The sequence below is a fragment of the Lissotriton helveticus genome, chromosome 11 (genome assembly GCF_964261635.1).
Source record: "Lissotriton helveticus chromosome 11, aLisHel1.1, whole genome shotgun sequence".
NCBI lineage: Eukaryota > Metazoa > Chordata > Amphibia > Caudata > Salamandridae > Lissotriton > Lissotriton helveticus.
Genome location: NC_136072.1, coordinates 19,992,108 through 20,008,584, shown reverse-complemented (window position 1 = coordinate 20,008,584; position 16,477 = coordinate 19,992,108). Strand labels below are relative to the sequence as shown.

The following is a 16,477-nucleotide window of genomic DNA, read 5'->3' as shown; positions in this document are numbered from 1 at the left end:
GTGGTGTCCGTCTGAGAGTGCATCAAAACACACAAGATGATGGACGGAATGTTGCACAAAGGCAAATATTCACCCCCAGTCACAGATCTGGGTTTAATCCATTGTTATTTCGCCCACTCTGCCACCCCAGTTCAGACATGGCCATATGCAAATCAGTCTGACACTGTGCCTCATGGGAACAGTCCAGCCCGAACTGCCAAGCAATGCCTTCCCTGGACCGGAAACAAGCATCCTAGGACCGGTTTCTGGGTACCACCCCTCATCAGCCAGGCTAGCTTGACTCCGTTGGCACAGTGAGCACGGGACCCATGTCTGGGCATACCCTTCCCACATGGGGTGAACAGCAAAACACACAAGAGATTGCACCACCCTGGATGTGAGCGGGTCCGAGGCTTCCCAAAGAGTGGGTTGGTGATGGATGGGCGCCCTGGGGGTCAGTTGTCGCTCATTCAGGGATGCGCACACTGATCTCTGCTTTGGATGTGTATGGCGTCCCATGAGTCTGCAGGTCTGCGTCTGTGAGGCTTTTCTGGGGTCCAGTGTGTTTGGAAAACACCCTAATATTCGGGGAGTGTTTGGAAGGCGTCTGGTTTATGTGCCAAGGGGGTCACTTCAGGTGCGAGGGGTCTCGTGGTCGGGGTCCCTGATGTATGAGGTTTTAAAGTCGGTGCAGAGGTGTACTATGTATGAGAGGCCCTAAAAGCCTCGAGGCCTGGCCAGACCACCCCGAGGGTCTCCTTCCAGATGTTACATGGGCGCTACCACTGAAGAAATGCGCTCATATCTCTTTTTATTTCTACTCCAACCTTTGAGGTCCCGGGATTGAGGGTTTTGAGGGATTAGGAGATTAGGAGATTAATACAGCCAATCAAGGTTGACCATAAATAACAAATATAACAATTTGTGCAAATATCAGGTGATGGTTTAAGTCTGGACCTGTGTAAGTTAAGATCGATGATGGACGCCGTTGCTATCTCAAGAGACTAACGCTTGTAAATTTCGTCTAAAAATGTAATTGACCGTATAATTGCACCATTATCCCTGGCATTAAAAGGATATCTAACCGCCTCAACAGTCAATCTTATTTTTGCTTTGATAAAGTACATTTTTCTTAAATACAAAAGTTTGGGGCAGATGCGTATAATATGTAGTTGGGTTTCGATTGACTGTCCGCAGAGTCGACGGGTAGTTTGTTTTTCCTTTAAGCGTAGGGTTCCATTTACCCTCAAAATCTTAGATCGGGATGAAAACCAGTCTAGATCTTAGGGATCTCATCTTAACATGGCCAGGCAGACCCTAAATATTCTTGGCTCTGTGAGGCGCGGGCATCGGATACTAAGTCCACGTCTATTTTGTGAATTGGCCAAGTCCATATCCCTCTGTCTCAGTTAAAGTTCCTCAGAGTAGAGTTTGTTGGGAGGTCGGTTTAACTTTTCCAGTGGCTCTAGGTTGGGTAAATTGTAATTCCTAGAGCCTTATCTGAGGATATAACATCCAGTTCCATTACCTTAAATGATCTTTTTAGTTCCTGATGGATTAAAGATTTTAAGGTTAGCGGATCCGCCTTGCACAGTCGCAAATCATTCAAACTGCTTCTGTAGGGCATTGACGTCAAATATTTTAAATTCAGTATCAGCCTGATGACTGTGGAGTTGCTGTGCAGAGATGCAGAAGATTACGTAGAAACTGCATATGTTTTATCCAGAGTGGCTATCGCCTTGATATTTACCGCAGGTGGTGTATCCAGTATGTATGGTATATGTTTCATATTTAGCGATTTCAGGGAGGGTTTGATTGCTCTGCTGCTGCACAGGTTGGAAAATCTTCCAATAGATTTTGTGATCGTAGCTGGCTTGATCTTTCTGGTGGATTGGGGGTTAGTCCATGATCATTTACTGTCGAATGTAGTTCCTAGATAATCGCATTGATTGACCGTTTCGATCGAGACATCTCCGAAGACCCACAATGTGGACTTCATTTTCTTTCCTAAGATAATTTTGACTTTTGACAGGTTGTCAATTAGTCAGTAGACCAGATTCAAACAAATTGGTAGGTACTGGAGGCCTTTTGGAGTTTGCGACGGTGTCACCAGGCCGTGGGCGGAGGCCAGATGTGATCTTCTTGGGCCTCCCAGCTTGGGTGGAATACCAAGGTCTGAATCGAGGGATTCCATCAGATCAGTGATATACAGAGAGAATAATCAGGGCGCAAAGATACAGTCTTCTTTAAGCCCACCCACGGTGCGGAATTTGGGCCTCAAAACATTGTTGGTGGATAACCTGATCTGCAGCCATGTATCGGTTGGTAAATTGATAAGGAAATGCAGTAAGGAAGGGTCAATTCTCCACTTCAGCTTTACCCGTAGTCTTTGCCGATTCACTTTGTCGAAAGCAGTGGAATAATCCACAAAGCAGTCATACAATGTTTTTTTTTTTTTAATTATTTTTTAAAACATGTTTTTACCAGAAGACTTAAAGCTACAATGTTGTTGACAGTTGAGCAGGCCGGGCGGAATCTGGTTTGTGTTAATGGCATTCAATGTTGTTTCATAGCACGATTTGCCAGATTGTTTAGTAAGATCTTGGCAAGTAGTTTCCATTCAAAATCTAAGGGTGCTGTTAACCCATACCTGGCAGAATCTTTTTTTGGGACCCCTTTATAGATGGGATGAGCCATTGCACCTTTCCATGAAGTGGGGACTTGCCCGGTCATGGTGGCGTTGAAGAACAGATGTTCCAGTAATGAACTCTAGAAAGTTCCATCTCGTTTGATTAGGTCTATGGGTTTTCCATTTGAGTCCGCGGCTTCAAAAAGGCGGGAGCCAGTGGCGTAGGAAGGGGGTGCGGTGAGTGCAGGCCGCCCCCTGGTGTCATCACTGTGTTTTAACCCCTTGGACGTGCGTGGAATTCCCCCGCGATGCGGGCAAATTCCACACGTGTGCGATTCGGCCGGCCAGAGGTCGTCCGACGCCCACCGTGACGCTGGACGGCCAGGGGCCGTCCGACGCATGGAAAGGGTTAAACACATATATTTGCCACTTTGTCAAGCTGGGGGTGACGAGCAATTTCCGCACGTACCACCTGACCTCGCTACGCCACTGGCGGGAGCTTCTTCTTAATTTAGGTTTCTCCTCCTTGGTGATGGCAGAGTACGCAAGGACAGTTGAAAATTCATATAAGCCATTGAGAGTTGATTTATATTGGGTCTTTATGTAGATTTCCCATTTATTGTTTGATATGAACAGATCATTTGGCCGCTGATAGGACCCCGGAGCCTTCAGCAACCATTGAGGGGTCTTCACTTTCTTTTTTTGCCTGTGAAAGGTTGGGTTTGCCTGGTTCTCTTGGGTTAGCTTGTGCATATCTAGAGATGGGTCACCGGTGCAGAGCTCACCTCCCATGGTTCCCGCCTCCACCTCACTTTATCGGGTCCTGAAGAGGATTCTCAGCAGCGGCGTCATTGGTCCATCGCACCGTCCTCTTCACCATCACAAAGACTTTAATGAGGTGGTTTCGGCTCGTTATTCGTGCATTGTCTGTCTTTGGTTTCCTCTTTGTCTGACTCTTCTACCATTGAATGCTCCTTGATTGCTCTGTTTTATTCTCGGTTACCCTGGTGTCGGTGGTCGCTGACAGCCTGCAGGTGCCAGTAAACCAGGGTCTCACGGCAGGTGCACAATCTGTCCAGGCCTGAGGGCGGGTGCCCGGAGTGCCCAGGCCTGAGGCCGGGTGCCCGGTGTACCCAGGCCTGAGGCCGGGTGCCTGGTTTACCCAGGCCTGAGGCCGGGTGCCTGGTGTACCCAGGCCTGAGGCCGGGTGCCTGGTGTACCCAGGCCTGAGGCCGGGTGCCTGGTGTACCCAGGCCTGAGGCCGGGTGCCTGGTGTACCCAGGCCTGAGGCCGGGTGCCTGGTGTACCCAGGCCTGAGGCCGGGTGCCTGGTGTGCCCAGGCCTGAGGCCGGGTGCCCGGTGTGCCCAGGCCTGAGGCCGGGTGCCCGGTGTGCCCAGGCCTGAGGCCGGGTGCCCGGTGTGCCCAGGCCTGAGGCCGGGTGCCCGGTGTGCCCAGGCCTGAGGGCGGGTGCCCGGTGTGCCCAGGCCTGAGGGCGGGTGCCCGGTGTGCCCAGGCTTGAGGGCGGGTGCCCGGTGTGCCCAGGCCTGAGGGCGGGTGCCCGGTGTGCCCAGGCCTGAGGGCGGGTGCCCGGTGTGCCCAGGCTTGAGGGCGGGTGCCCGGTGTGCCCAGGCCTGAGGGCGGCTGCCCGGTGTGCCCAGGCCTGAGGGCGGCTGCCCGGTGTGCCCAGGCCTGAGGGCGGCTGCCCGGTGTGCCCAGGCCTGAGGCCGGGTGCCCGGTGTACCCAGGCCTGAGGCCGGGTGCCCGGTGTACCCAGGCCTGAGGCCGGGTGCCCGGTTTACCCAGGCCTGAGGCCGGGTGCCCGGTGTACCCAGGCCTGAGGCCGGGTGCCCGGTGTACCCAGGCCTGAGGCCGGGTGCCCGGTGTACCCAGGCCTGAGGCCGGGTGCCTGGTGTACCCAGGCCTGAGGCCGGGTGCCTGGTGTACCCAGGCCTGAGGCCGGGTGCCTGGTGTACCCAGGCCTGAGGCCGGGTGCCTGGTGTACCCAGGCCTGAGGCCGGGTGCCTGGTGTACCCAGGCCTGAGGCCGGGTGCCCGGTGTACCCAGGCCTGAGGCCGGGTGCCCGGTGTACCCAGGCCTGAGGCCGGGTGCCCGGTGTACCCAGGCCTGAGGCCGGGTGCCCGGTGTACCCAGGCCTGAGGCCGGGTGCCCGGTGTACCCAGGCCTGAGGCCGGGTGCCCGGTGTACCCAGGCCTGAGGCCGGGAGCCCGGTGTACCCAGGCCTGAGGCCGGGAGCCTGGTGTACCCAGGCCTGAGGCCGGGAGCCTGGTGTACCCAGGCCTGAGGCCGGGTGCCTGGTGTACCCAGGCCTGAGGCCGGGTGCCTGGTGTACCCAGGCCTGAGGCCGGGAGCCTGGTGTACCCAGGCCTGAGGCCGGGTGCCTGGTGTACCCAGGCCTGAGGCCGGGTGCCTGGTGTACCCAGGCCTGAGGCCGGGTGCCTTGTGTAGCCAGGCCTGAGGCCGGGTGCCTTGTGTAGCCAGGCCTGAGGCCGGGTGCCCGGTGTAGCCAGGCCTGAGGCCGGGTGCCCGGTGTAGCCAGGCCTGAGGCCGGGTGCCCGGTGTAGCCCGGTATGGGGGCATGGCCTGGGTCCGTGAGGCCGTTCCCTAATTGTGCGCTCTTCAAACTTCACATTTTACATAGTTGGTGACCTGGTCAAGAGAAGGCCGCCCCTGCTACCTTGCAGAAGAGGGGGGCAGCGGCCAGAGCAACGGGTGTGGCCGCGTCCAGAGGACCCATGGTGTGTTATGGCTGCTGACTGGAGAGTGGGAGAGCCAGTCAAAGAGCCGGTTTATGAACTGTACATATTTTTTTTTTTTAGAGCGCTTACGACCCCTGACGAGGAGTTGAAGCGCTTTTTTCGGATAAGCTCTATTGCTGGGAGTTTGTGCACGGTATACATTCAGACACTCGAAGGGCATCGCCGCGGTGCAGGGGGCACCAGCGGGTGGTGCAGAAGGCAGGAGTACAGAACGAATAGGCCACGTTACAACTCATGCGATACATCGCATGCCATTACAACGCAGTAGTTACAGCAACCATGTTGTTACATCATAAACCATTACAACGCAAGTCATTACAACGACTTGCTGTAGGGGGCGCTGGATGTTGGAATAGTATAATTTACTATTCCAATTCCAGTCTGTACAACAGTAGGGAAGGTGTTTTTAAATCGAACACCTTCTGCCCCCTACGGCAAGTCATTGTAACGATCGCGTTGTAATGGCATGCGATGTAAACTGTTTCCCGTACAATACAGATTTTAGGACTTGAACAACAGTGACGTCAGCCGTCAGAAGAGATGTTTAGCAGATTCGGAAAACTGGTATTTTTTTCTTCTTGTGACTCCTGTAAAACTTCACGTTTTGTAATGTTGGGGGGAGCGTGGGGGGGCTCAGAGTCCTTCATGGACAGACCACTAGGAGACAAGCTGGGTGTAAGAAGCTTTCCACAGGGGCCGTGGGGCCGTGTGATAGAACGTCCAAGGGGATGACCCTACCTTGACACCAGGAGAAAGCACCGATGAACCACCCTCTTCTAAGCGCTTACCTTAAGTGCCAATAACCATGTACTTCTGTCAGGGCACAATTTTGTAAAAAAACAAGTGGGTGGACGCAGTCACAGGAAGTGACGTCACAACAGGAAGCGACGTCACGAAAGGTGCCGAGCTTCTCGTCCCAGAGAGGCCAAACAGTGAATTCCAGATGTTTGGCAGGGGGGACGGCGTCCCCCCCGGTAAAATGAGTGGGGGGACGCGTTAAACCTGTGTGGTACCCCGACTCGAGCCCTGACTGCTGTGTAACCTTTAGGACAAGTTGACACTTCTGCCTGTTGAAGTGGTCATTATATTCCAGAGTCATTAAATGCACTGTGGGGGATACAACTCCGCGGTGTGTGCTGGTAAGTGGCTGCATTGCAGAGGGTCGCAAAGCGTAAACACTGCGCCAAGCCCCCCCCCGAACACTGCAGCGAACGGATAAACGAGGAGTAATGGCCCGCGAGGCGCGTGACCTCCGACAGGCGCAGCCCCATAAATCTGGCCTTGATATTTCATATGGAATATCGACAGGCGGGCGCCTAATGGCGCTTAATGCTCGCCGCGGCGCTTGTCCCCCACATTAGCCCTGTAATGGAGGTTAATCCGCCACTTGAGCTGCTCAAACCTGGCGCGTAAATCACCTCGATAAATCACCGGGACCAGCCAGGCGGCCACCGTGGGTGCCTCGGAGCGGGAGGGACCCCCAGAGGCCTCGCAGCGCCCCCAGGAGGAGGGCGCGGGAAGCCTGGGGGGAGGGACCCTGTCCTCTGGAGGGGGCCCATCATTGTAGGCCAGAGGTCCACGCATACATTACCCACGCCCCCCCAGTGACACTGGGGGCTCGGATTGATGCATGGACTGCCGCGTTAGTGTATTAAGCGCGCATCTTTCTTCTTCCCATGACTGTTTTGATGAGCACAGCAAGTGAGTGCTCAAGCGCAGCGCTGCTTTGCGTCCATCTCCCTTGGCGGGGGGCGTGCTCTTCACGCATCCTTGCACTGCCGTGCACATAACCCGCGGTGGTGTGTCAGAGGCGGCCTGGTGACCACAGAGTGACGTTACTGCAGAATACAGGGCGGTCCTGTGCGCATCACTCATAGCATCCACTCAGGAGGCCCCTCGGACACCTGCCCTTACCATATCTTCAACAAAGCCAGCACCTCCATCGCACCCGAACTCTGCTGTACCATCAACTGCTCCATTGAATCCTCATCCTTCCCGGAAGTCCGGAAGCACGCAGAGATAAACCCCCTGCTGGAGAACCCCTCTGCAGATCCGACGTACCTCAAGAACGGCAGACTTGTTCCCCTTGCTCCCCTCCTAGCCAGTCATTGAGAAAGCTATCAACGCCCCACTCGGAAGTAATTGAAATGAACAACATCCTGGACCTCGCCCAATCAGGCTTCAGAAGCAACCGAAGCACCAAGAGAGCGCTCCGCTCTGTTACAGACGACATCCGCACCCTCTTCGACCAAGGCAGAATACTGCAAGGGGTTTCATTATGCAGTGTCTGGACACTTAATGAAATGACACTTAATGAAATGACACGTAATGAAATGACACGTAATGAAATAATGAAATGACACGTAATGAAATGACACGTAATGAAATGACACGTAATGAAATGACACGTAATGAAATGACACGTAATGAAATGACACTTAATGAAATGCACCAAACCGTTTGTGCCCACTGCACTAGATTTCCGTCCGGTTTGGAGTCATTCTAATGAGTGTCATTCTGTTGAAGCTCTTTGTGTGTGGAACCTGCAGAGAAGGAACTGTTCGTGAATAGCTGTCGGCCTGCCAAGGCCCCACCAGCCCATCAGAATCGAGTAGGTGTATACTCTGAATACTGTTATTACACGTCTGTGCCACTGTTGAGAATTAAATATCAAACTCCCAGGAGGGCTGCAAAATGCGCAGAGAACTGAGGAGTGTCTGGGCTTCATAGCGCTTGTTAATGTAAAGTGTCTCAATAGAGTGGGAGTCGGTGGCGCCCTCTACGTACAGAGCCGGCTTTAGCGCTGGTGGCACCTGGTGCGACAATGTAGCGCCACCCCACCCCCAGATTCCTTCACTACCACCCTTTAACAGTGCCCCTCAAGTCTCTATAACCACTCTCTCAGATGCATTCAATTAGTCTTATAGCGCCATTCATACCAGTGTAGGGTGTCCGAGCACTTTACATCAGCCGCACATTGCGCAAAGACAATCACAGGTGTGTAAATCAGTGTATAGGAAATGTTACGTAAGACAGAGCACTACAAGGTGTAGGAGTCTCATGTCATCCATGCTGGTAGGCAGGATAGTTCAAGAGTGCTCGGTCTGGAGAAGCAGAAACACTCAATTTAAAACGTAATACCACGATTCAGGGTTCTCTTTAATAATAATGATTGATTTCTACTGAAATTGACTCTTTTTGCAACATTAGGATAATGAAAGACCGGAAAGAAAATCATAGCCTTCTAATGTATACTTTGCAGTTCGCATGCAGCTCTTTCAGAGTTAATAGCTCACAGTTCTACATTAGTATTTTAATTTCTAAACTGCAATTGCCAAATTGATCTCTGACAAAAGCAGTAACCCACTGACCTATTTAATGATATGCACTGTGTGCTGTGCGTGGTGCACGTTCTTTGCAGCAGGCACATTAATCCTCTGCTGTTCTTTGCACCAGGGCTATTAACCCTCTGCGCTATCTTTCCACGAAGAACATTAATGGTCAGAGTTATCTAGACATTTTTATTGTTGCCTGAAAATTGCTGGAGGCAAAGAGTGCAGCAGGTGGTTTTAAAACCATAATATACTAGCAAGCACGGCTCTCCCACCCTTAGTCAGCGCCCGGTGCGGTGGCACCGGTCGCACCGCCCTAGAGCCGGCCCTGTCTACGTAACTGATGACCTCCAGAGTCCTCCTTTAGGGTCATACACACCGTCATCAGTGACGCCAGAGTCTCTTTAGGGTCATACACCGCGTCATCAGTGACGTCACGGGATGTCTGGGCACTTTCCTGTGGGTGGTCCAGGCACCCTGAAGTGTCTCATAATCACAGTTGGCATCACTTTATCCGCCGGGCGCCAGCCTCTGTAATTTAAGTTTGGCCGAAATGGCGCAACTGCTTGTATTAGAAAGGTAATATTTGCATACATTTGGAATCGTTTATCCTTAGCGCCTCGGAATTTTACACCTACATCAACCCGCTACAAAAGCTAGCGAGCATTAGGAACAGTTGGTCACAGTATGCAGAGCATGTATTTCCAAGCACAAATTAAGCGATATATAATCTGCTAAAACAAAAAATGGTCAGCAAATATTTTTGGAAGTTGGTGTGCCTCGTTTCACCCCTGCTCCGGGATTGTCACTCAGACTCGTGTGTCTTTCCAGATTTCTGATAATAAATTCTGTAATCTCAAAGGCTGGCCTTGTGGCATCCATTGAGGGACTGGCCTGTTGGGTCATTTGTGCTCCTCCAAGCGTGAACTTCAATCTGTAACTTGCATTGTTGCATTCATAATGTCCTAAACAGGACTACTGCTCCCAGAATGCACCGAGTAAAACTGAACTGGGTGAACTACAGCATGCCGGGAGGATGGCTCAGTGAGTTGAAGCTTGGTGATGTGGGGTCATGCATTGTAATCTCGTTACGCAGACAGACAGACTTCCGCCTGCGGATGGGTGCAGTGAGGGCTGTATACTGGTGGTAGTGACGTCATCTTATACCAGTCCTTAGAATCTGCAGATGTGGGGTGCAAATACCATATAGAACAATTTGTTATAATAAGACCCCAAATCTGAGCATGGAAGCTGTGGGGTAAACTCGTGTCCCTTCCCTCGTGGCTTCTGCTGGTGGCAGCCCTCACCACCTCCCTCTGTCCCGGGACTTCTAGGAGCTGTGCCCGCCCAGGGGTTAGATGTGCCCACGGACGCACCAGCATCACTCCAGGGTGGGTGAGCTCCCTGGGGCCTGGTGCACACCTCCCCCTGGGTGGGGGTCCGGTCTGATGCTTCTGAAGGCCCGGGCTTTGAGGCCGAGGATGCCAGGATCACTGAATGCCCAGGCTCCACCGCCTGGATGCCACCCCACGCCTCTTTCTTCCACCACCCTGCACTTCCTGTCTTCCACCACCCTGCACTTCCTGTCTTCCACCACCCTGCACTTCCTGTCTTCCACCACCCTGCACTTCCTGTCTTCCACCACCCTGCACTTCCCGTCTTCCACCACCCTGCACTTCCTGTCTTCCACCACCCTGCACTTCCTGTCTTCCACCACCCAGCACTTCCTGTCTCTTTAACTCCATCTGGTGCCCTCTTGAAAGTGGGTATAAAGGGTCCCACGCACCCCAGGAGCCTCCACAGGGCTTTTGGGGGTGAGTCTGCCACCTTGTAAAATGCATGCCCGGTTGTTGCTTGCACAGTGATGCTGCATTTCACTAATGGCCCAGGGCACGCACGAGTCTGTGGCTGCGCTGGGATCCGAGCACTGACTGTGATGAGGGGCACCGACCCTGGCTGCCCCCGTGCACACTGGCACCACGGTGCACACTGGCCCGCTGCGCCCTGTATGTAACGCTGGCCCTGTCCTAGGTTAGACGTGAGTTCCTGGTAGGATAGCGGAGCTGGTTAATGCGCCTGCGGCCGCCTGTGAGACTCGGAAAGGGAAGCTGAGAAAGGCCAGCTGTGAGGGAGCCTGAGTGGCATATAATGAGCTGCGTCTCTGCCGGGTCCCTGGAGCCCCCCCCCCCCCCCCCCGAGTCCTTGAGACCCCCGCAGCGCTGAGCTCGGCTCATTCCACGGGCTCCGCTGTCACCGAGGCTGCGCGGAACAAAGAGCGCCGAGAGGCCCCGCGGGTTCCAGGAAGCGCCTCCAGCGCTCTCTTTGACGTCGCCTGAAGCCATTTCAATGCGGGGCGGAAGGGGGGATTTGGGGCGAGTTCTAGGAATCCACATTATTTTTGTTTTTTCCAGGGGTTGCTGCGTGCACCGCTGCTGGTCGCCCCAATAAAACCAGGCGACCCGCGGTCATTAAAACGCCTGCCGGGGGCGCAGCTTTGAAATACAGTCTGAGCCAAGACACGGCTCGTGCTCCCGTGTGCGGGGCACAGTGACACCCGCAGCCCCCGTGCATGAAGCTGGCACCCAATGCATGGGGAGGGGGCGGGGGGGGCGATGGCACTGCCGACATTTATTTATTTATTTATGCGTTTTTATATAGCGCGGACTTTCTCCGAAGGTGTCGGAGCGCTTCACAATAGGAACAGAACTGATACATGACATGAGGAGAAACATTACAAGTGAACATATTACAAAAGCAGACGTTAGATTACATGAGGCAAAAATGACAATCGTGAGCAAACAAAATACAAGAGGTAGCAAACGGTGCTCGGCGGTGGGTGGACGGACGGACTGATTGACTGATTGGGGTCCGGACAATAGATGAACTGGCTGGGCGCCTGGGTGGGGTAGGTAGGTAGGTAGGTAGGTAGGATGGCAAGATGGATGGATGAGAATGGAAGGCAAGGTGGTTGGATGGGTCGGTGGATGGGTGGGTGGGTGGGTGGATGGATGGATGGATGGGTGGATGGATGGATGGATGGAAGGATGGGTGGGTGGGTGGGTGGGTGGATGGATGGATGGATGGATGGATGGAAGGCAAGGTGGATGGATGGGTCAGTGGGTGGATGGGAGGCAGGGTGGGTGGGTGGGTATGGATGGATGGATGGGTGGGGATTGGATAGAATGCAGGGTGGATGGATGGATGGATGGATGTAGGAAGTGAGGGAGGAAAGGATGGGTGGATGGAGAGATGGGTGGGTGGGTGGATGGAGAGATGGGTGGGTGGATGGAGAGATGGGTGGGTGGGTGGGTGGGTGTAACCCTGGATTGATGTGACTGGTGTTCAGGCCTGGAGTATAGATTTTACGGGGTGGAGCTATTTTTAGGGCCCTGTCTGAGGAGCTAGCAACAGGGGTTCTGTTCATTCAGAAGGCGAACGACCAATCTCGATGCCTTTAAATCTTGTTTTTAGCTCATCACATTGGCTGTGGTTTCAGAGACCGAGGTCAAATGTCAGGCTCGATCATCAGACAAATGACTGCCTTTATTTTATCCTGGAGATTGGTGTTTACTTTGCAAAATGCTCTAACTTTGATTTCAGAGAAAGAAAAGCAGCCTGTCTGAGGGACTGTGCTGGCTGCGCAACATGAACACAGCTTGTAAATGCGGTACAAAAGGGGGTGGTGATGGACGGAGCATCTGAACCAATCAAACACTCACACCCAGTCACCAGATCTGGGTTTAATCCATCACCGTTCTTTAGCCCACTCTGCCACCCCAGTTCAGACATGGCTATATGCAAATCAGTCTGACCCTGTGCCTCATGGGAACAGTCCAGCCCGAACTGCCAAGCCATGTCTTCCCTGGACCAGAAACAAGCTACAGAGGACCGGTTTCTGCAATTCCAGCCGTCTTCAGCCCGGCTTGCTTGAATCCAGTGGCAAAGTGAGCAAGGGACTCACGTCTGAGCATACCCTGCCAACTTATGGCGGCCAAAAGCGGTACAAAAGGGCGTGGTGATGGACGGAGCATCTGAACCAATCAAACACTCACACCCAGTCAACAGATCTGGGTTTAATCCATCACCGTTCTTTAGCCCACTCTGCCACCCCAGTTCAGCTTGCAAATGAACAGCGCACATATTTCAGATATGAAAGCACTTGTTTAAATTGTGAAGTGAGGTGGAAACAAAGGTTTTAATGATAAAAACAACCCTGAATACTTGGTGATGTGCAAATGATAAATATTTACGGAAATTAGATTTTCACAGAGTTTGTAACTATATAGTTTTATCAGTTAAACTGCATTTCATTTGAACACATGCTGTCTGTGAATGACCGCGCGCTACCACGCGATACTCTAGTAATATATTTATAAAAAGTGAGTTTTTAAATTTGAACTGAGAAAGTTTCCTGCCCCGTCATGATGACTATGCTATTGGCGGACTAGGAGCAGGTCAGGGGTCACGTGTGGGCTAGATTTTTAATACACTCCGAGCAAAAGTTTAGCAAATTGAATCAAACACGAGAGTTTCTTGTGCTGCAGACGCGCTGAGCTCAGATATGTGGAGGTGCTCGTTTATGTGGAGATGAAGGAAGAGGTGTCTTGGTGAAATCAAATATTTGCCTGGGATCACACAATTTGAGACCATTTCATGGGTCGTGTGGATTATTCAAGTCAGTAGGCCTGCAGGTGTGGCTAAATGTTTTCGGTTTTTCAAGGCGTGTTGGATAACAACTGCTGTGTCCAAAGGCCTTCCAAGGAATATATACATGACTGGCCCTGTCGGTGCCTTTCGCTTATTGTTGAGTTGTGCACATAATTTACTCCCCCCCCCCCCCCCATCCACTACCAGACCCCCCCCCCCCCATCCACCACCACCCCCCGCCCACCCTGTCCCTTTCCACGGCAGCTAGAAATGGTCTGTGCAACCGAGCGAGAGCTGGCGCGGCTCAGTCCTGCTGCCTGGTGACGTCACGAGGGGCACTTTATCTCGGATATTCCATTATCTCTCCACCCCGAGGGCCGGCGGGAACCTTTCTATCCATCTGTGGTTGTTTCAGATCCTGTGGAGACATGCCCCCCCCCTCCCCACAGCTTTACATTTTACCAAGGAGCTGCCAGGTTTAAAAGACTACAACCCTTCTCATCCCTTCCACTATTGTAGGCCAGTCTGTCCCAGTGCTTTGACACCCATTGTTTGGGCGCTTTATAACTACTCTTGCTACTGAAAGGGGCCCAAGCACTCATCCTCCCTCTGACAGATTCCCACCCCTTACACCTGCGCCGTCACACGTCCCAAGTAGCGCTGCTGAGCTTTGGTGATGTGTCGAGGAGCTATAAACTTACAGCTTGAGTCATGGACAGGCGCAGGCCAGGAGACGGTGCGCAAGGGGATGTTACAGGCTGTCGGTGCAGGGGATTACAAGAGAGGGGGGCGGCTGCTGCAGGTTTGGGGGTCCTGACATTCATCATTAACGCCCCCTCTTGTTTCCTTCCAGGATGCGGTGGGCCTGTCTCCTGATCGCGCTGTGGGTCGGTGGCGGCTGGCAGGTGAACGCCTCAGGTGAGTCCGTTTCTGTCTCATTGCATCTCCCAGAGGGGAACCCACCTGTGTCTGACGTTTTAGGACTGTCCCTTAAAGGAGGCACGTGTGGTGAAAATACAGGGCCTTATCTTGAGGCGGGTCCTCCCTGGGCCTGCTGTAATTTCACATTTCACAACCCTAATGTTCGTTGGGGTCCTCAAACAGTACACGCCGTGCACACACGGACCCCTAGTCTGCTGTACCCCGAAAGGTGCTCGCAGGGCCTGCCGGGAGCTCCCAAACCGGACCCCTTCCCATCCCAAGCCGAACCCACTCCGGAGCAACCTCAACTTTGTCTCTGGTTGACCTTGTTACACAAATATCCTTGGTACACCCAGAAGGCCCATGGCCTCTCCCCTCATGCCATTTATTGGCCGTTTGATGTATTACTCCGCCTTCCGAGGAGGCTGAACACTTGAGTTGCAACGCACGTGGCACTATTTTATATCTGCAAACTACACTGAAATGCATCCTCGCCCCTTTGCTACCGCCATTACCACCTGCACCAACATTACCGCCCAGGTTGTGTCATCACTTAGGGTGGGCGTAGTGGCGCTACACGTAGCTACGCAACGTGCACTTTGCAAGCTATGCGTCGCACTACGCGAACTGCGTAGTAGCATGTTCGCACTGTGCAAGATGCCGTTTTCAGTGATTGCACAGTGCGGACAAGCATCCATCCGGCACTGTGCAATCATTGAAATCGGCATCTTGCACAGTGCGAGCTGTAGTTTTCTGCCGCTCGTGTAGATCTTTACTCGAGCTGCAGCTTTCTCAACGCGGACTGGTAGTTTTCCCATCGCGAGCGGTCACGAGCATGCCCGACCACTCTCAATGAGAAACCTGACCTCCCCGCTTTGAGAATCTCGCCAGGAGGTTTATTTTCCATGCTCGCGATCGGCAACTTGATGTTGCTGATCGCGAACGAGGAAAAAGTCTCGCGAGGATGTCATTTTGCTTGCTCGCGGTCGCCAACTTGACGTTGAGGACCGCGAGCAAGCAAAAAATGACGTCTACGCTACGCATGTTTGCACTGTGCTACGTGCAGTTCGCGTAGTGCGGAGTTGCACAAACTCCGCAAACTACGCGAGCGTAGCGTAGTGCTTTGCCCAGGGTTAGTCATCACCAGCTGTACTGTGACCACAGTCCTTAATACCGCCAGCACTACTGCCCTTCTGAGCTGCATTATCGCCATTACTCACAACACTTTGTGCACGGCGGAGGGTTTTTGTTTTCAATGTATTTCTTCGGTGCCTGGACTTTGCTCTCGTTTGGTGCACGTGAAGCCAGCAATGCCTCCTGCACTTCCTGTGTCTCTGAGGCTGGCAGTGGTGCAAGGTGATGACACAAGCCCCGCCCACTTCCGCAAGTGAGCAGCAGGGCCGCCATCTGAGGCTCCCACCCCACACGACAGACTGACAGGAAGGGACAGATGGTGACTTGACAATCTGTGAAGATTGCTGCCTCCCCGAGAAACATGCAAACAGGCCTCTTTTCCCGATTATCACATAAATGTTATTACTGGATTATTTTATTACTGCCGCGAGGCCACGCCTGGCAGGTGCTGCCGGATGGAGCTGAATAAAATGAACAAAAGAGACCTCGCATAATGTTCGCTCGCACTCCTCCACGCACGCGTTAATGAGATGCGCGTGCGTGGGCGCGTGTGATAATACTGGGCCATCTGCAGGCTACGGGCGCGAATCCATTGTGGCAGCAAAAGACAGGGGAACCCTACTCGCAACGGAACCAGGGTACTAGTTATAAATGGGAAAACAGTGGTTCGTTCCAGTGGATAATAGGAAAATGATTTAAGCAATGAGTATGCACAATGTAAATGTAAATTGATACTTGTATAGCGCACTACTCGCCCGCAAGGGTCTCAAGGCGCTTGTACGAATACCGCTGTGGAACCCATCCTGGCTTTCCCTGTGAGGTGTCCACTCCTGGGCACCCCCAGGGTGGAGGCCAGGCATCCTTAGCGTTGTGGGGGCCGTTGTGGAGATTAAGCAAGCTACTGCCCAGAGTTGCAGAGTGGGACTCCATGATTGGAATAGGCACCGAGGCGAGAATTATCAGGTCCGTGGAATTTTGAGCCCAAGACCCGCCGAGGCGGGAAATTGAACCCTGGTCCCGGGCTAGACCTCTGCATCAGGGTCTGCCACTCTAACCA

General features: G+C 53.2%; 1 protein-coding gene across 2 annotated transcripts in view; it reads left to right on the top strand.

Moving 5' to 3' along the window:
- Nucleotides 1-16,477, top strand: part of IL1RAP (interleukin 1 receptor accessory protein) — a 367,373-nt gene that overhangs the window by 121,154 nt on the left and 229,742 nt on the right. For both annotated transcript variants that reach the window (XM_078665407.1, XM_078665406.1), the window contains exon 2: nucleotides 14,219-14,283. In XM_078665407.1, coding sequence (XP_078521533.1) covers nucleotides 14,220-14,283 — 64 coding nt within the window. In that variant the 5' untranslated portion in view covers nucleotide 14,219. The remainder of the gene's footprint in view (nucleotides 1-14,218; nucleotides 14,284-16,477) is intronic.